At 46.6% G+C, this 21,327-nt stretch overlaps 1 protein-coding gene across 1 annotated transcript in view; it reads left to right on the plus strand.

Annotated features, from left to right (window-relative positions):
* Positions 1-17,494: 17,494 nt before the first annotated feature.
* Positions 17,495-21,327, plus strand: part of smg8 (SMG8 nonsense mediated mRNA decay factor) — an 8,588-nt gene continuing 4,755 nt past the window's right edge. Inside the window, exons 1-2 of the mRNA XM_062527497.1 lie at positions 17,495-19,101; positions 19,996-20,141. Of these exons, the coding sequence (XP_062383481.1) occupies positions 17,568-19,101; positions 19,996-20,141 (1,680 nt within the window). The 5' untranslated portion in view covers positions 17,495-17,567. The remainder of the gene's footprint in view (positions 19,102-19,995; positions 20,142-21,327) is intronic.

Raw genomic sequence — 21,327 nt, forward strand, 5'->3', positions numbered from 1 at the left:
AAAGAGAAAGAGAATTGAAATGAAGTTTGTGTTGTGTGTTTGTAGCAAATCAAGAAAGGTCTTACTGTAGTGAAGTTGTACAAAGATAACTACATACAATATTTTTTTTCTGTTGCGCCTAGATTTAGTGAGCAGGGGGATAGATTGGTGTCACTCCATCTGATCCTTAGCTAGCTAAAGCCCACAAAAGCACCACTAACCAATATGGGAATCCCAGAAGTGGACCTTGAGATGTCAACTTGTTGTGTTTGAACCTTGTTATGAACATAAACCATGTCTAGTGTTCCTTGTCCGTACAAGAGTGCTTTTGAGTCTTGCGGGTAGAAACTATCCTTGTATCTGCTGGTACGGGTCCTTATGCTCTTGTATCGTGTGCCTAAAGGCAGGAGGGTGAAGGATGACTGGGGTCAGAAACTATACGCTGGCCTTTCTTCTGCAGCGCTGACTGTAGAGGTCCTGGATGGATGGTAACTCAGTCCTTGTCATGCGCTGTGCTGAATTGACAACTCTTTGTAGAGATTTTCGGGCCTGGGCAGTGCTGGTACCATACCATGTTGTTTTGCCACCAGTCCTGGGCAGTGCTGTTCCCATAGCTACCATGTTGTTATGCCACCAGTCAACACGCTCTCTATTGTACAGCGGTAAAAGTTGGTCAATATTTTATGTATTGTGCACTTACATGTGAGTGGTGCAATAATGACCCTTTCAACCTCACGATTCACAGTGACATCCGAGGCCAGTGCATCGCCTATGGTGTTGAAATCGCCTGTGTGTTTGTGCTGCATGTCTGTATCTCTATCTTGTAATGTTCTGCTCATATGGAAGAGTCAAAGGACTAAGAACCGTGTGGGAGTACTTGTGACCTTTCTACTGTACCGTGTCATGTTGTGATGCCAGTGAAGTTTACGACATAAGAGTGATATATTTGTGATGAATTATGTGCTTGGGAACCACCAAAACCAGCGTTTGTGCTTACTGTGAGTTGTGATTATCACTAAAATACCATTTTAAAATACAAACTAAATATACAGACTAAATCCTGTGAGAATATATATATTGATTATTTATGTTGTATTTCAGTGAGAATATATCGATTATTGTTTATGTTGTATTTCAGTGTTTTTTTTTATTTATTATTGGTCTTTAATTTACTTAAGAATGGAATTATTAAGTAAATCTATCATTTGGACATACAATATAGGAGAGAGAGAGACAGAGAGAGAGAGAGAGAGATGCCTTAATTGAATAAGTCAGTAGTCTTGAATTTGACTGGTATTGAGCAGACACATTTACCCACCCACACACACACACACACACACACACACACACACACACACACACACACACACACACACACACACACACACACACACACACACAGAGACGGGCGGCGGGAGTTTGATTAAGCGGCAGTGCGGCGAGTGCAGCTCCAGCATGCCGGCGCGTAAATCAGTTTAGTTCACGGTGATCAACAACACACACACACACACACACACACACACACACACACACACACACACACACACACACACACACACACACACAGTAATCAGTAAATCAGTTTAGTTCACGATGATCAACAACACTGCCACTTCACTTCCACATTAGCATGGGCTATTCATTTCATATCTAAAGACAATCAAATCACCTCCTGAACACGTTATCCTTATCATTTATTGATCTGTAATTCATGTGTGGATATGATCAACATGTACCTGACCAGTATCTCTGCTCTGAGCTCTGTCTGCACGTCTAAAGAGACTGCAGTAGAAATTGTGAATGTAATTTGTTTGTAATTCGCAGTAAGGCAGCGGCGGCCTGCTGGGGCTCCATCAGTCAGCATTCACAGCCAAGATAAACGCACACACACACACACACACACACACACACACACACACACACACACACACACACACACACACACACACACACACACACACACACACACACACAGAGAGAGGGGCTCCATCAGTCAGCATTCACAGCCGAGATAAACGCGCACACACACACACACACACACACACACACACAGAGAGAGAGGGGCTCCATCAGTCAGCATTCACAGCCAAGATAAACGCAGGACCTCATTTCCTCTTTTGATGTGCTGGGAAGGAGAAAGAGAACTCTCCCTGCGCTGCCGTTCACACAGGACTCTTCTGGTTAGGCACTGGGGGGGAATCACTGGCTTTTATTGCTTTGTAAATGACCTATTTCCTGCGTTGACAATGTGAATAAAAATGTGTGTATTTGTGGAAAAGCTTTGCAATCATACTTTATTCATACGTAACATACATAACCTACAAATATATCATCGTAATCAGTAACCCAGAGCGATCAATGTGGTACCCGTTCATTTGTAATGATGAGATTACTATAGATTATAATATCAATGTGGTCATTTGTAATGAGATTACTGTATAATCTCTAATTAGGTGATTTGTTTGAGTAATATCATTCCCTGACAACTCTCAGGGTGGTCGACACTTTGCACCCCTGCACTACACCCAAACCTACAAATGCAGACCTGAGCAGATCCCACTAGTATGAGTGTAGAACCGTATGACTGTAGAACCTCCACATGTTTACAGTAAGACCACCAACAACAGCCATGATGAAGAACTTCAGCAAGGTCAGTCCTCCATTTTCCTTCCTTCTCTCCTGCTCTCTCTTTCCTTCTCTCCTACTCTCTCTTTCCTTCTCTCCCTCTCTCTCTTTCCTTCTCTCCTACTCTCTTTCCTTCTCTCCTGCTCTCTCTTACCTTCTCTCCTACTCTCTCTCCTTCTCTCTCTCTCTCTCTCTTTCCTTCTCTCTCTCCATCCCTCTCCTGAGCTCATGTTTTTCTCCTGGTGAGGTCCAGGGATGTGCTCCATTAGTGTGTGTTTATTGTAAAAGTCATGTAGTGTGTGTTTATTGTAAAAGTCATGTCCAAGAGCAGATATCTCAGTAGACAAACTCAAGACATGATTTATGGCGTAAGTTGGCTATCAGCAGAAGAGCTTGTTTTGTGTTGCCACTGAACTCAGGTCTTTCACGAGCTGCAGTAAGGAGTTTATATTTGTCAGCTCTCGGTATAAACTCTCTTCCATGTTTATAGACAGCGGAGCTGTTTTTCCTCCTCTTCCTACTGGATAGTGCCAATCAGAACTCTCCCACAGCCAACGAGCTGGTGCCCAAATTTGGCAACGTCTCTCCTCCAGGCTTGACGTACTTACTGTAATATAATTCAGAATAAGTATATTTATAGCATTGGGTTTAGAAGAGTTTCTACAGCTTTATGGTGATAGAGTGAGCTTTAATGCTGTTCCGTGACTCCAAAGGATTATGTTCTGATGTGACGTGAATGTTTCCAAAGTGTCGTTCGTGTTTGCAAATCTGGGCCAGTTTGGCTCGTCACCGTTTACGATCAATAGCGTTTGAGCTGCCATATAATTCTGTAAACACAGAGTCTCTGTACACACACACACACACACACACACACACACACGTGTGGAGCTACTCTCTGGGCCGAGTGGGGCTCATGGCCATCTTAGTGCCAGTGACTCAGAGGCGTATCGATCCAACATGATGACCGCACTCTCAGTGGATCAACAGCTTATTAAAAGCATTGTAAAGGCATTGGGCTGGACAAAATACTCTATTGTGTTTAGTGACCACATAAACAAAATACTCTTAATTGAGTTTAGTGACCACATGAACAAAACACTCTTAATTAGTGACCATGCGAACCTGATTTCATCTGTAATTATGACCGCCGTCCTAGCAAAGGTTAAGTCAGAGATTTTTTTTCTTCCGGTTCTTCATTCATTTTGTGCCAATGATTCCCGGGACACTGTAAGACCGGGCTGTACGGAACTGGACACGGAAACCAGGTATGCCCTGAGAGGAGGAGGTACCAGACGGTCCTCTGAGAAGACCTCCAGAACCGTACAGTAGAACCGTACAGGAGCTCCTATGATGACCTCCAGAACCGTACAGGAGCTCCTATGATGACCTCCAGAACCGTACAGTAGAACCGTACAGTAGAACCGTACAGTAAAACAGTACAGGAGCTCCTATGATGACCTCCAGAACCGTACAGGAGCTCCTATGATGACCTCCAGAACCGTACAGTAGAACCGTACAGTAGAACCGTACAGTAAAACAGTACAGGAGCTCCTATGATGACCTCCAGAACCGTACAGTAGAACCGTACAGTAAAACAGTACAGGAGCTCCTATGATGACCTCCAGAACCATAGAGTAGAACCGTACAGGAGCTCCTATGATGACCTCCAGAACCGTACAGTAGAACCGTACAGGAGCTCCTATGATGACCTCCAGAACCGTACAGTAGAACCGTACAGGAGCTCCTATGATGACCTCCAGAACCGTACAGTAGAACCGTACAGTAAAACAGTACAGGAGCTCCTATGATGACCTCCAGAACCGTACAGGAGCTCCTATGATGACCTCCAGAACCGTACAGTAGAACCGTACAGTAAAATAGTACAGGAGCTCCTATGATGACCTCCAGAACCGTGAACCGTACAGGAGCTCCTATGATGACCTGCAAAACCGTACAGTAGAACCGTACAGGAGCTCCTATGATGACCTCCAGAACCGTACAGTAGAACCGTACAGGAGCTCCTATGAAGACCAACGTTTTCATTCATGGGGGTGGCATATCAGCTACACACACACGCAGGCACACACACACACACACACACACACACACATAGGCATACACAGACACACATAGAGAGAAACACACATACACAAAAGCAAACACACGCACGCACGCACACACACACACACACACACACACACACACACACAGGCACACATAGAGAGAACCACACATACAAAAACACACACTATGCACACACTCATTTCCATACACACACATTGCAAGAGTAAAGGCTGCAGTAAGAGATGGAGACAAATTGACAAGCTTGATTTATATGAGCGGCGGACATATTTTGTACCGCGTTGCAGTTCAGCCAGGAGTACTCAGAGACATAACTGAAGTTAACAAAGACTTTAATCAGAATAGAAATTAGCAACAATGAGAGTCTTTGGCGTAGGCCCCGTCCTAGGTCCAGGTCACTGAGTGTGCAGACCCTGGCAAATCCTGTCGGAACGAGAAGCAGGGGCGAAGCCTACCCCCTGGACAACTGGACGAGGACCGAACTGGTGGTAATTAGGGAGGGAGGGTGGGAACATCGAAAATCGGCACCTGAAAGCAACAGGGCAGGTGCCTGGGCAGAGTCATTAATAAAGCCAATGTAGCCTGGTGATTGGTTGAAGGTAATGAATGAATGACGTATTAAGTATACCCGGCAGAACTACGCTGCAGCTACGCAAGCGCTACATTACATCTAGTTATTAAGATGTTTTGATGTTTTGAACAAATGAGCCTGGGGCTGCCTGCTGCCTGCTGCCTGCTGCCATCTTGTATAATATGGAAGAATAGAGCCACATGACTTCTTCACAACAGGCTACTATGGCAGGAGACAGGGCCACGTACAGTAGGAACATCAATGAAGATCCACCTTTGATAAGTTGGACGTGAATAACTGCCCCAGTGCACAGCGGAGGGAGTGTGTGTGACGGCGTGCGTGTGTTTGTGTTCTGCATTATGGGAAATGTGGCATTTCTTGTGTGTGTTGTGGCTCTGCAATGGGCCGTGCCTTTCCTGTGAGCAGGTCATTAGCAGCACCTGGCTCCTCAAATGAAAGCAGTCTTCTGCCCCTGTGCCTTGAGCTGCTCATATCATCACCACACATGTGTTTTGTGTGTGTGTGTGTGTGTGTGTGTGTCTCCCGCAACTCCCGCAACAGACTTTATTTTCACAGAGAGAACGCATCATACTATAAATACATTCATTACAAAACCATATGACACTGAAATTTGCCCTTTGAAAATAATTTAAAATATATAATTCATAAATGTTGCGTTTGCCAAAGAGATAGTATAATCATCTCCTATGGCTATTCTGAGCCATCAAATGTGTCAATATAATATACATTACAGCAAATAGGCTGCACATGTACAGGAAAGGTGTTATGTCCGAGATAGTCCATAAATTCAACTCATCAACTTTGTAATCAACCTGCGAATTACTGCTGCACAGAGCTATGCCGCCTGAAAAACTTGCGTACGCGAGTTCAAACTAGACGTGAGATTTTGAGCATATAGCACCGATCAGAGAATGGGTCCCCTGCGTAAAGCAGTATAGAGAACGGTTCCCCTGCGTAAAGCAGTATAGAGAACGGTTCCCTTGTGTAGAGCCGTCTAGAGAACGGTTCCCCTGCATAAAGCGGTATAGAGAACGGTTCCCCTGTGACGGTTCCCCTGTATAGAGCAGCATAGAGAACGGTTCCCCTGTGTAGAGCAGCACAGAGAACGGTTCCCCTGTGGCGGTTCCCCTACATAGAGCAGCAGTGTAAGGAACACACTGAGCTCTGTTGGAATCCCACGCTGGGTTCCTGTGGGGTTCTACATGGTGCAGCACATTCTGCAGGAGCATTCGTCCGGTTCTCCTCCATCTTAGAGAACTGAAAGCTTTCAGCTCAGTATTGCCATACAATGACCCATAAATCAGCAATACTCCCGGACATCACTTCCTGTCCCAATAGATCAGCAATACTCCCGGACATCACTTCCTGTCCCAATAGATCAGCAATACTCCCGGACATCACTTCCTGTCCCAATAGATCAGCAATACTCCCGGACATCACTTCCTGTCCCAATAGATCAGCAATACTCCCGGACATCACTTCCTGTCCCAATAGATCAGCAATACTCCCGGACATCACTTCCTGTCCCAATAGATCAGCAATACTCCCGGACATCACTTCCTGTCCCAATAGATCAGCAACACTCCCGGACATCACTTCCTGTCCCAATAGATCAGCAATACTCCCGAACATCACATCCTGTCCCAATAGATCAGCAATACTCCCGGACATCACTTCCTGTCCCAATAGATCAGCAATACTCCCGGACATCACATCCTGTCATGGCCAAAGCAGCGAAGGGGCTGGATAGGAAAAAAGGAAATGTAGAAAAAAGAAATCAAAAATAGAGTAGAAAGAAATAAAACAATCCAAAGATGACTTGGGTTGGGTTGTTTTACTGCCTCCCTTCTCATTACAGCAGTGGTACCTGACACAGAGTGGTCTTGGCACGGAACTCCCCCGAGATGACCTGCCCAGCGCTGCCCTCGGTCTGAGAAGCATCTTCCTGGACACGTACTGTACCTGCTGCTCGTCCCTGCTCATGAAATCTTTATTTTGAGGACGGCTGGAGAGAACAAAACCTCCTCAGCAGTGGGGTTCAATCTCAGAAGGAATTCTAGATGCTGAAACATACTCCTTAGACATACATAAACGTACATGTATCTTGTGAGTGTTTCAAAGAAGGTTCCCACCTCAATCACCCCCAATCACATCTGCGCATCTTAGTTCAAAGCCAACAAGGTTTATTTTGTATTCATACACACACACACACACACACACACACACACACACACACACACACGTTCACCTGAGGCGTGCCATATATGGAATTTGGTGTGTGTGTGTGTGTGTGTGTGTGTGTGTGTGTTCGAGCGGTTGCAGGTGAGAGGCTCTTCATCTGAAGGTCTCAAAGGACTCTGGAGATTGATTTTTCACAATTAATCTTGTTCAAAGGGCACAGTATACAATATAGACTGAAATGAGATTTGATTTTGAGATTTTTTAAATATTAAAATAGAGTACAATAAGAAGCCAACATCTTTGAAGATTTGTAGTCATTAGATTATTCCAGGCAGACAGAACTCATTTCTGCTCTTCTAACGAGTGGCAGAGCGGCAGCGCCAACCTGCCCTGGCACCCCCCCCCCCCACACACACACACACACAGCACCGGAGCCCTGGCACCCCCCCCCCTCCCACACACACACACACACACACACCGGAGCTCCAGAACAGCGCGTGCCAGCGGTTCAGTTCATCAAAACAAAGCGCCTGCACTGGTGCCCAGCCGTAGGGATTGGGCAGAGGTGATTTGGCTGGACCTGAGGTTCCTTATGAGCAAACAAATCAACGCCCCCACCTCCCACACACACACACACACACACACACACAGCACCATGCCAGGCATGCTGACCACTGTTCTGACCCCCCCTGACCCCCCTGTGTGCAGAAATATACCACATAGCAACAGCATCCCATAAATATACCACTTAGCAACAGCATCCCAGTCATCTATAGCAATGGCAGTGCTGAACACATTTGAACAGCATCCCAGTCATCTTCAGGAATGGCAGTGCTGAACACATTTGAACTAGTGAACTAGACTGAACACAGTGGCAAGGAAACACACTGTTGCTGTCAGTGTGCTGTTGCACTATATTCAACATACAGCATGTGTCCTATGGACAGAGACATAGTGTAGCTGGTGTTCCACTATATTCAACATACAGCATCTCCTATGGACAGAGCCGTATTATTGTGTAGCTGGTGTTCCACTATATTCAACATACAGCATGTCTCCTATGGACAGAGCCGTATTATTGTGTAGCTGGTGTTCCACTATATTCAACATACAGCATGTCTCCTGTGGACAGAGCCGTATTATTGTGTAGCTGGTGTTCCACTATATTCAACATACAGCATGTCTCTTATGGACAGAGACGTATTATTGTGTAGCTGGTGTTGCACTATATTCAACATACAGCATGTCTCTTATGGACAGAGACATAGTGTAGCTGGTGTTGCACTATATTCAACATACAGCATGTCTCTTATGGACAGAGACATAGTGTAGCTGGTGTTCCACTATATTCAACATACAGCATGTCTCCTAAGGACAGAGCCGTATTATTGTGTAGCTGGTGTTGCACTATATTCAACATACAGCATGTCTCTTATGGACAGAGACATAGTGTAGCTGGTGTTCCACTATATTCAACATACAGCATGTCTATATGGACAGAGCCGTATTATTGTGTAGCTGGTGTTCCACTATATTCAACATACAGCATGTGTCCTATGGACAGAGCCGTATGATTGTGTAGCTGCTGTTCCACTATATTCAACATACAGCATGTCTCTTATGGACAGAGCCGTATTATTGTGTAGCTGGTGGCTCCTGTAATGCCTCGAGCTCTCCCTTCAGCTGTTCTTCCTGCAGGAACAGGCTCCTGCTAGTTTCCACTGAAATGTTGCTTCATGCTCAAAGCAGTTATTCCGTGGTGATCGCTATCTTGTTCTCTCTCTAAACGTCACAGAGTAATTATTTTTGACGATAAAAATAGGGTCTTGTTTCAGCTTTATCAGCAAAGGCATGTTCTCTGTAAACACTTCAAAAGTAGTTCATTCCCTCTGCATAGGGTTCCCACTGCGGCTATGGTACCATGCATAATATGTATACAACAGTATCTTTATTTTGCTTGATCATATACAGAAAAGATTAAGGGACAAAAACATTTACATTTCTTATCAATTCTTAAGAGAATAGAGGGTAAACATGAGACGATGGCCCTGTGGGACCGCTGCTAGGACAGGCGTGGTCATGTGAAGATAAATCCCTGAAACCTTGGTGTTGTCTGTGGGTACTGTACCACCACGCTAATGGTCAAGCCACGTGGGGTTAGCAGCAGACAAAATGAGTTTAGTGAATATGAGGCACGCAGCACACCTCAAGTGAAAGTGTGTGTGTGTGTGTGTGTGTGTGTTCACTAGCTTGCTCAGTCCACAGCCCCGTCCACAGCGATGTCCACTACAAACTATACGCACAGTGAAGAGATAGAATTAAAGAGATGACAAACACTCTACTGCCAACAACAGCCACATGACACACACTCAACTGCCCTTCAGCTCTACTAGAGATAGAGCACCTGTCACAGCAGCAGTAATATAGAGCACCTGTCACAGCAGCAGTAACATAGAGCACCTGCTACAGCAGCAGTAATATAGAGCACCTGCTACAGCAGCAGTAATATAGAGCACCTGCTACAGCAGCAGCAGCAGTAATATAGAGCACCTGCTACAGCATCAGTAATATAGAGCACCTGCTACAGCATCAGTAATATAGAGCAGCTGCTATAGCAGCAGTAATATAGAGCACCTGCCACAGCATCAGTAATATAGAGCACCTGCTATAGCAGCAGTAATATAGAGCACCTGCCACAGCAGCAGTAATATAGAGCACCTGCTACGGCAGCAGCAGCAGTAATATAGAGCACCAGCTACAGCAGCAGCAGCAGTAATATAGAGCACCTGCCACAGCAGCAGTAATATAGAGCACCTGCTACAGCAGCAGTAATATAGAGCACCTGCTACAGCATCAGTAATATAGAGCACCTGCTAAAGCAGCAGTAATATAGAGCACCTGCCACAGCAGCAGTAATATAGAGCACCTGCTACGGCAGCAGTAATATAGAGCACCTGCTACACTAGCAGCAGTAATATAGAGCACCTGCTACAGCATCAGTGATATAGAGCACCTGCTACAGCAGCAGTAATATAGAGCACCTGCCACAGCAGCAGGAGTGAGTTGTGATGATGAGAGGTGTGTGTGATGACAGGTGTGTGTTTTAAGAGGTGTGTGTTTGTGGAGTGAGTTGTGTTGACAGAGAGGTGTGTGTGTGGTGGAGTGAGAGGAGACGGACGGTGAGTGGACACAGGAAGAGAAAGTGACCTTTGCTCCTGCCCTGTGTGGAGAGGAGATCATCACCAGCACCAGCACCAGCACGCTGCACCACCGTGCACATGGGCCTCCACCAGGTGAGAGAGATATGAGACGTGTGTGTGTGATGAGAGGTGTGTGTGTGTGTGTGATGAGAGTGTGTGATGAGAGGTGTGTACCAGATGAGAGAGCCGCTAGTCAGGGTATGGTGCCCTGCGAGACATGACTTTACCATCTAGCCAATCTAGTGAGTGTGTATGTGTGTGTGTGTGTGTGTGTGTGTGTGTGGGTTTGTGTGTGTGTGAGTGTGTGGGTTTGTGTGTGTGTGTGTGTGTGTGTGTGTGTGTGTGTGTGGGTGTGAGTGAGAGTGTGTGTGTGTGTGTGTATGAGTGTGTTGTGGCAAGGTCCTCATTCACCTCCTGTTATGAGGACACATGCACGTCACACACAAAGCCATGTTACTGTAAGAGGCTGCGCTGGGCCATAAGGGAACACATGCACGTCACACACAAAGCCATGTTAAGAGACTGCGCTGGCCATAAGGGAACACATGCACGTCACACACAAAGCCATGTTACTGTAAGAGACTGCGCTGGCCATAAGGGAACACATGCACGTCACACACAAAGCCATGTTACTGTAAGAGACTGCGCTGGGCCATAAGGGAACACATGCACGTCACACACAAAGCCATGTTACTGTAAGAGACTGCGCTGGGCCATAAGGGAACACATGCACGTCACACACAAAGCCATGTTACTGTAAGAGACTGCGCTGGGCCATAAGGGAACACATGCACGTCACACACAAAGCCATGTTACTGTAAGAGACTGCGCTGAGCCATAAGGGAACACATGCACGTCACACACAAAGCCATGTTACTGTAAGAGATTGCGCTGGCCATAAGGGAACACATGCACGTCACACACAAAGCCATGTTAAGAGACTGCGCTGAGCCATAAGGGAACACATGCACGTCACACACAAAGCCATGTTACTGTAAGAGACTGCGCTGAGCCATAAGGGAACACATGCACGTCACACACAAAGCCATGTTACTGTAAGAGGCTGCGCTGGCCATAAGGGAACACATGCACGTCACACACAAAGCCATGTTACTGTAAGAGACTGCGCTGGGCCATAAGGGAACACATGCACGTCACACACAAAGCCATGTTACTGTAAGAGACTGCGCTGGCCATAAGGGAACACATGCACGTCACACACAAAGCCATGTTACTGTAAGAGACTGCGCTGGGCCATAAGGGAACACATGCACGTCACACACAAAGCCATGTTACTGTAAGAGACTGCGCTGGGCCATAAGGGAACACATGCACGTCACACACAAAGCCATGTTACTGTAAGAGACTGCGCTGGCCATAAGGGAACACATGCACGTCACACACAAAGCCATGTTACTGTAAGAGGCTGCGCTGGGCCATAAGGGAACACATGCACGTCACACACAAAGCCATGTTACTGTAAGAGACTGCGCTGGCCATAAGGGAACACATGCACGTCACACACAAAGCCATGTTACTGTAAGAGGCTGCGCTGGGCCATAAGGGAACACATGCACGTCACACACAAAGCCATGTTACTGTAAGAGACTGCGCTGGCCATAAGGGAACACATGCACGTCACACACAAAGCCATGTTACTGTAAGAGACTGCGCTGGCCATAAGGGAACACATGCACGTCACACACAAAGCCATGTTACTGTAAGAGGCTGCGCTGGGCCATAAGGGAACAGGAATGAGACAGAAGCAGCGTGAGGGAACACACTGACACAGACAGATGGAGAGACAAAAGCTGAGGTGAGAACGAGGAAAAGACATCAACAGAGGAGGAGTGTGCGTGTGTGTGTCAGAGGAGAGAGTGAGTGTATCAGAGGAGAGCGTGTGTGTGTGTGTCAGAGGAGATGGTGTGTGTGTGTGTGTGTGTGTGTGTGTGTCAGAGGAGAGAGTGTGTGTGTCAGAGGAGAGAGTGTGTGTGTGTGTGTGTCAGCGGAGGCGGTGTGTGTGTGTGTGTGTGTGTGTGTGTGTTTGTCAGAGGAGGTGGTGTCAGACGGGGACCCGGGGACCAGTGTGAGTGTGTGAGAGAGGAAGGAACAGACAACATGAGAGAAGAGAGCAGGGAGTGTGTGTGTGTGTGTGTGTGTGTGTGAGAGAGGAAGGAACAGACAACATGAGAGAAGAGAGCAGGAGTCGGAGACACCAGACAGTCTGGTTGTGTCTGTTTGTGTCACTTCCTTCTAAACTAAGCCCATTGGCCGTGATCAGGCGGAACGTCTGTGAGTGCTTTACTGTGTGTGTGTGTGTGTGTGTGTGTGTGTGTGTGTGTGTGTGTGTGTGCACGTGCGCGTGCGTGTGTGTGTGTGCATATGTGTGTGTGCATGTGTGTGTGTGTGTGTGTGTGTGTCTGCATGTCTCCCCCCACCCCACCCATCATGGTCACAGCCCATCAGCATCAATGTCACTGGCTCAACGTGCAACAATGGCAGCGAGGAGGTACAACTACAAAAGTGTGTGTGTGTGTGTGTGTGCGTGTGTGTGCGTGTGTGTGTGTGTGTGTGTGCGTGTGTGTGTGTGTGTGTGTGCATCGAGCGAGGAGATACAACTGCAAAAGTGTGTGTGTGTGTGTGTGTGTGTGTGTGTGTATTCGAGCGAGGAGATACAACTGCAAAAGTGTCAATCGTGACAGCTGCCCAGACCTGCGGCCAGCTCGCCGTGACAACAGAGAGTGTCACAGGAGACTAAACACTGGTGCAACGCTCTCAACACACCATCACCCACCGCTCTAACACACACACACACACACACCATCTCCCACTGCTCTAACACACACACACCATCTCTAACACACACACCATCTCTAACACACACACCATCTCCCACTGCTCTAACACACACACCATCTCTAACACACACACCATCTCCCACTGCTCTAACACACACACCATCTCTAACACACACACCATCTCCCACCGCTCTAACACACACACCATCACCCACTGCTCTAACACACACACACACACACCATCTGCTCTAACACACACACCATCACCAACTGCTCTAACACACACACCATCTCCCGAGGGGCGGGGGGGCTTGTCAGCTCGGGACTAGCACACAGTCTCCACTTGTTGACAGAACATGAGTGTCCCAATTCTCTTTCTCCAAACCAGGGTGATGCAAAAAAGATGTCCAAAATATCCACACTAGACGTTCCCAGTGACATGTTTACAGACAATAAATACAAAACATAGTGCCAGCTGCTTAGCGCTCTCACATTTGATTTAGTGGCTTTAGTAAATACACATGTGCCATTTATTGAGCCTGCAGAAAGCATAATGTTTTAACACATTAGTGATGAGGGCATACAAAGCATTGTAGTAAATTAGGAAAACTATGAAGGTAAACATCTATCCCGAGCAGTCTTGTAGGGATAAGAATAAGAATACCTACTCATCCCGAAGGAAACGTGACATTTGATTTAACAGCATTGTCCTGTAATTTATACATTTAAGTTTGACAGCGCTGTCCTGTAATTTACACATTTGATTTAACAGCGCTGTCCTGTAATTTACACATTTAAGTTTAACAGCACTGTCCTGTAATTTACACATTTGATTTAACAGCAGTGTCCTGTAATATACAAATTTGATTTAACAGCGCTGTCCTGTAATTTACACATTTGATTTAACAGCACTGTCCTGTAATATACACATTTGATTTAACAGCGCTGTCCTGTAATTTACACAATTGATTTAACAGCAGTGTCCTGTAATTTACACATTTGATTTAACAGCACTGTCCTGTAATTTACACATTTGATTTAACAGCGCGGTCCTGTAATATACACATTTGATTTAACAGCACTGTCCTGTAATTTACAGGGTGTTGTGGCTCTTACAGTATTATTGTTGATATGAGTTGTCCAGTCATCAGACATACACAGAACCAACACTGAGTCACATGGAACAGAGCTGCTGCACATTACAGCAGAACCAACACTGAGTCACATAGAACAGAGCTGCTGCACATTACAGCAGAACCAACACTGAGTCACATGGAACAGAGCTGCATTATGCACATTACAGCAGAACCAACACTGAGTCACATGGAACAGAGCTGCTGCACATTACAGCAGAACCAACACTGAGTCACATGGAACAGAGCTGCTGCACATTACAGCAGAACCAACACTGAGTCACGTGGAACAGAGCTGCTGCACATTACAGCAGAACCAACACTGAGTCAGACGCCACCATCTCCGTCCCTTTCATTTCATCTTGCTCTTTAATTCTATTCTGGTTGTTCACGTCGTGAACTGATTAAAAAATAAACAATTCATAGACACAAATCAATGCTTCTCTATTTTCCAACTCCAAGGTTTTGTCATATAATCAATCTAATTCCCTTTGATTTGTATTTATAATATGATATACAAATAACATTACGCCTGTGCTAACAGCATTAATCTGTGGTAGAGGAAGTGGCTCGGTCTGATCTGGGTGTGTAGTCAGGGGTGATTATGTGTGTGTGTGTGTGTGTGTGTGTGTGTGTGTGTGTGTGTGTGTGTGTGTGTGTGTGTGTGTGTGTGTGTCGGTGTGTAGTCAGGGGTGATTGTGGTGGACCGTACGTGTCTGCGGTGAGTGCGGTGTGTGTCTTCATCCCCACAGGATACTGGACCAGCTGTGGTGTCCAACTGGGGAGAGTCCAACAATCCATACATTTTTACGTGCTTTTAAATATTTACTCAAGTGTTCATGTTTGTTTAAAGACAACTGTGAGCTTAGTAACCGACACACTCTACATCCCTCCTGGTTTATCCTTCTTACATGTTCACACACACCTAGACATGTTCACACACACTTAGACACGTTCACACACACTCTTCCATCCCTAATGCCCTGGTTAATGGTTAAACATGATTCATGGAACAGTTCCATGCCCCCCCCCCTTTCAAAACATACACACATATACACACAGATTGTATGGAAAGCACTGCATGTCATGCTTTAAGCTATATATTTGTTTTGTCTTCTCTCCCCCTCCCCCTAAAGGCAGTGTAGGCTATGGCACACTTATGCTATGCTATGGCTATACGACACACTTATGCTATGCTATGGCTATGATACATGGCACACTTCTGCTATGCTATGGCTATGACATATGGCTATGGCACACTTATACTATACTATGCTATAGGCTATGATACACCACTCACATCAACACTTTCAAATGTGGCATCAGCTGATCATAAACCCAGTAGAGGCTACTGTATGCATCTGCTTACTTGGCATCCTTAGAAAACACGCTCCTGGTGTTCATTCATTTCATTTCTGTATATTTTGAGTGTGTGTGTGTGTGTGTGTGTGTGTGTGTGGGGGGGGGGGGGGGGGGGGGGGGGTCTAGAGGTGGTGTATGAACATAGTAATATAGAACTGAATGACGATGAACCATTTCTGTTCTGCGAACAGCTTTGCAAACATATCTGTAGTTTTGCTGGTTCACTTGACTTGAGGTTCGCAGCAGGAAGGTATTTGTAGCTGCAGCGCATCAAATGTTTATTTGTAGAAACAGGAGCCACTTGCTGGTCATAACGTGTGCTATTCCTTTGTGTTACAGTATGTGCAGAACAGAGGAAAGACTGAGGACTCAGAGTCCAAGTGGAGGAACGGAGGGAGAAAACCCTGGCTCCACTACAGCTTGTGTGTGCTGTTGGGAAATAGCCGTGTGTGTGTGTGGAGTGTGTGTGTGTGTGTGTGTGTGTGTGTGTGTGGAGTGTGTGGAGCCTGTGGTAAACAGCAGCTTGTCTGTGGAGTGTGTGTGTATGTGTGTGTGTGTGTGTGTGTGTGTGGATTGTGTGTGTGTGGAGTGTGTGGAGCGTGTGGAGCCTCTGGTAAACAGCAGCTTGTCTGTGGAGTCCCTGATAAGACAGCAGTGAGCTCCACAGTCTCCTGGATTTAGGCAACAGCACGAGTTCACAAAGTAATCTGGGCCTCAAAGGATGTATACTACCCCCCAAGCCCATCCCTCTTAACACACACACACACACACACACACACACACACACACACACAGACAGACAGACAGACAGACAGACAGACAGACAGACAGACAGACAGACAGACAGACAGACAGACAGACAGACAGACAGACAGACACACACACACACACACACACACACACACACACACACAGTATCCTAGTGATGGTTAATAGCAGGCTTCTGAGCAGTCACAGCTCTGTTTCATGGTTTATTTATTCTTTTTTTTTTCATCACAAAGGAGAAAAGATGTAAACGGTAAAATTAGATCTAAGACTAACACTTAGCCTACTGTATTCTCCTGCTTAATCAGGATCCAGGTCTGATTCAAAAGTTTATTATTATTATTATTATTATTATTAGGCTATTATTATTATTAGCCTATACTACTACTACTACTACTAATAGGCCTACTACTAGGCTACTACTACTATTTCAGGCTATAGCCTAATTTGAGGAATTATGCATTCATTCAGATTTTTAGTTTCAGAGAAAAGTAAAGAAATGCAACAAATGACTAACTATTAGTCACAATAGCCTACACAATACAATGCTCGCAGTTTATTTCTTGTGTCGGCATTTATACTGTTCTACCAGAAATAGAAACTAGCCTATGATTGATTCGGTTCGCTCCATACTAAACCTAGGATGATTAATGGCATACGATATGATATAGCACATTGATATAGGATCGAGGACTACTGGATTATGATAAACCACAGAGGGATTCAAGTTCTTGAATTTTCTCTACAAGGACAGCAACTCCAGTGCTGTTGTTTCAGCACGGTCGAATTTTGACGACACTCACGGAAGTAGTCCACTCTCCGCCTGTAATGTTTTGAAGCGTTGGCTACCATGGCTCTGCCAGTTAGTATAGGAGCTTTTTTACAGTCGGAGATCATAGAGGACCCTCTATACAAAGATGAGGGTGTTTGTGTTTTGGGAATATTTGGAAAAAGCGCAATGCAACCCGGATCCCCCAAAGAATCACTCCTCAACACCCTAGCCGACAAGCACATTTTCTCTCTGTTCGGACCGGGTGACGCGGATAACCAGGAGGACAGTGGAGCCGTGATCCAGGCGTATTATAATCAGGAAAGCCGCGTATTATATCTCGTCCTGACTTCAGTGTTTGATAATCGACAGCTTCTCAAAGCATGTGAGAATTTGTGCGCGGGTGTCGGACACGCAGAAGCTCACGAGTTGTGGAAGGGAGCGGAGAAGCAGCACTGCATGCAGTTGCTCTACCTCTTCTCTCTGTGCCACGTTCTTCTGCTCATACACCCCACCTGCTCATTTGATGTCACTTATGATAAACTGTTCCGCGCTTTGGACGCACTTCGTCAAAAGGTACTACCACTACTAAGGGCTACTTTGAAAGACTCGCCCGTATCAAAAGAATGGAAGATGAACTGTCGCCCGTGTCCGCCCCGTTTGTTGTTCGTGTTCCAGATGAACGGCACACTCCGGGTGAGTGGTTCTGGAAGTGGGAACGGCGTCGACGGTTCTGGAGGAAACTCAGACAAGCCCAAAAAGCACTCTCCGCGAAGACGCCTGCAGCACGCGCTTGAGGATCAAATTTATAGAATATTTCGTAAAAGTCGAGTGCTCACCAATCAAAGCAGCAACTGTCTTTTTACAGTACCTGCTAACCAAGCATTTGTGTACGTCGTTCCTGGACCCGACGAAGACCCAATCGGTGCGCTGCTGGCTCAGTTGCGGTCCAACTGCGCCTTACGGGACAATGACACGAGCACTCCAGCACCGGGTCCACGGCGCTACAACCAGATGCGCCACTCGTCTAGACAGCCCTCTTTCAACGTGGAGAACACGAACCTCTCCTCCGGGGGTCAGCTGGTGGACTGCACTTTGAAGGAGTTTCTGTGGCAGCACGTGGAGTTGGTGTTGACCAAGAAAGGCTTCGATGACAGCGTGGGTCGCAACCCCCAGCCCTCACACTTCGAGCTGCCCACCTACTCCAGATGGGCGCAGGTGGCCTTCCGTCTTCACCAGGTGATGATGAGCAACACCGAGGAGGAAACGGCCGAGATCGCCATCAAGGTGCAGGCGCAGCTGAAGGTGCTGGAGGGGTTCCTGGACGCCGAGGCCAAGTTCTCGGAGAACCGGTGCCAGAAGGCGCTTCCGCTGGCCCACAGCGCGTACCAGTCCAACCTGCCGCACAACTACACCACCGCGGTGCACAAGAACCAGCTGGCCGCGGCCCTGCGCGTCTACAGCCAGCACGCACGAGGCATCGCCTTCCAGCGCTACGCCCGCCAGCTGCACGAGGACTGCTACGCCTTCTGGAGCAACGGACACCAGCTGTGCGAGGAGCGCAGCCTCACCGACCAGCACTGCGTGCACAAGTTCCACCTGCTGCCCAAGACAGGTGAGCGCCCGCACACACACACACACACACACACACACACACGAGGAGCGCAGCCTGACCGACCAGCACTGCGTGCACAAGTTCCACCTCCTGCCCAAGACAGGTGAGCGCCCGCACACACACCCCCCACACTCACCTCTGCAGTGCACACACACCCCACACACACACCCCACACACACCCTGCACACACACCTCTGTTCTGTTGGCAGCACTAATCATTCAATTGTTGCTAGACGTTGTTCACTCTTATGGTAAACATGTGTGTATTCTATTTAGTCCTAAACGCCTAAAGCACCAACATGCGAGGGTGCTGTTGAGCTGTGCAAAGCACTGAAGCCCTGCAGTGGAGTGTGTGTGTGTGTGTGTGTGAGAGTGGGACTGTAGCCCTGCAGTGGAGTGTGTGTGTGTGTGTGTGTGTGTGTGTGTGTGTGAGAGTGGGACTGTTTTAGAGGCCTGCAGTGGAGTGACTGATGTGTGGAGAGTGGGACTGTTTTAGAGGCCTGCAGTGGAGTGGGTGATGTGTGGAGAGTGGGACTGTTTTAGAGGCCTGCAGTGGAGTGGGTGATGTGTGGAGAGTGGGACTGTTTTAGAGGCCTGCAGTGGAGTGACTGATGTGTGGAGAGTGGGACTGTTTTAGAGGCCTGCAGTGGAGTGGGTGATGTGTGGAGAGTGGGACTGTTTTAGAGGCCTGCAGTGGAGTGGGTGATGTGTGGAGAGGGGGACTGTTTTAGAGGCCTGCAGTGGAGTGGGTGATGTGTGGAGAGTGGGACTGTTTTAGAGGCCTGCAGTGGAGTGGCTGATGTGTGGAGAGTGGGACTGTTTTAAAGCCCTGCACTGAAGCCCTGCAGTGGATTGAGTGATGTGTGGAGAGTGAGACTGTGTTGCTCTCTGCAGGAGAAAAGCCGGAGTTGGACCACAACCCTCCAATCATGCAGCACAACAGCAGGGGGCGCTCTACCAGCGCCTGCAACTGCGGGAGGAAGCAGAGTCCTCGGGAGGACCCCTTCGACATCCAGGCCGCCAACTACGACTTCTACCAGGCCAGTGAACATGCAGAACACCATTTATTATGACCTCCACCAGGCCAGTGAACATGCATAACACCATTTATTATGACTTCTACCAGGCCAGTGAACATGCATAACACCATTTATTATGACTTCTACCAGGCCAGTGAACACTGAACATGCATAACACCATTTATTATGACTTCTACCAGGCCAGTGAACATGCATAACACCATTTATTATGACTTATACCAGGCCAGTCAACACTCATAACACCATTTATTATGACCAGGCCAGTCAACACTCATAACACCATTTATTATGACCAGGCCAGTGAACATGCATAACACCATTTATTATGATTTCCACCAGGCCAGTCAACATACATAACACCATATCCTAATTCCTATTACTTCTACAAGCCAGTCAACACACATAACACCATATCTTAATTCCTTTTACTTCTACCAGCCAGTGAAAACGGCCTTCCATTCATTACATAACACCATTTCCCTTTCAGTTACTGAGTTTTACTTAGTTACTTTGAGACGGACTCCTATTCCTATTTGACGCTGATTGTAATTAGGGGTGTGCACTGTGCATCTCTCCCATATTAAATGATTTGATAAGATGCGTAACCTATAATAGAGATTCAGGAACTATACATTTTAGTTCAGAATGATTCAGTGCTATTTCATTTGATTCGATATGATGTAGTAGGGTCCCAACATGCAATACAGTTCTTTCCAAACAATTAGTGTACAGTATTTTCCATTCTATAGTATCCAATTATATAGATCATTTTCAAATGGGCTATATAAAATAGAGAGTTATTTTTGTAACTGGATTCTGGATTCTTTCAAAAGTCTCAGGCTGTCAGTGGTCAGAGAGAGCTTTATGTACGATGCCAGAGACATAACAAGCGCAGTCTAGAGATACAGGACAAAAACACTTCCTATGGGCTTACTGGCCCATTCAGTAAGCGTACAGTATGCATTCAGTAAGCGTACAGTATGCATTCAGACACCTTGAACAGCCATGCCACTGAATGGGAGTCACACGGCACCTTCGCAGTCTCTGCCTACATGTACATTTCCATGCTGACTTGATACACACAATCCCTGCCATTGAATTTCCCCTTGGGGATCAATAACGTATCTATCTATCTATCTATCTATCTATCAGCCAGAAGTGTAAATGATCAGTACATGTGTGACAT

Source organism: Sardina pilchardus, chromosome 23 (assembly GCF_963854185.1).
Source record: "Sardina pilchardus chromosome 23, fSarPil1.1, whole genome shotgun sequence".
Lineage (NCBI taxonomy): Eukaryota > Metazoa > Chordata > Actinopteri > Clupeiformes > Clupeidae > Sardina > Sardina pilchardus.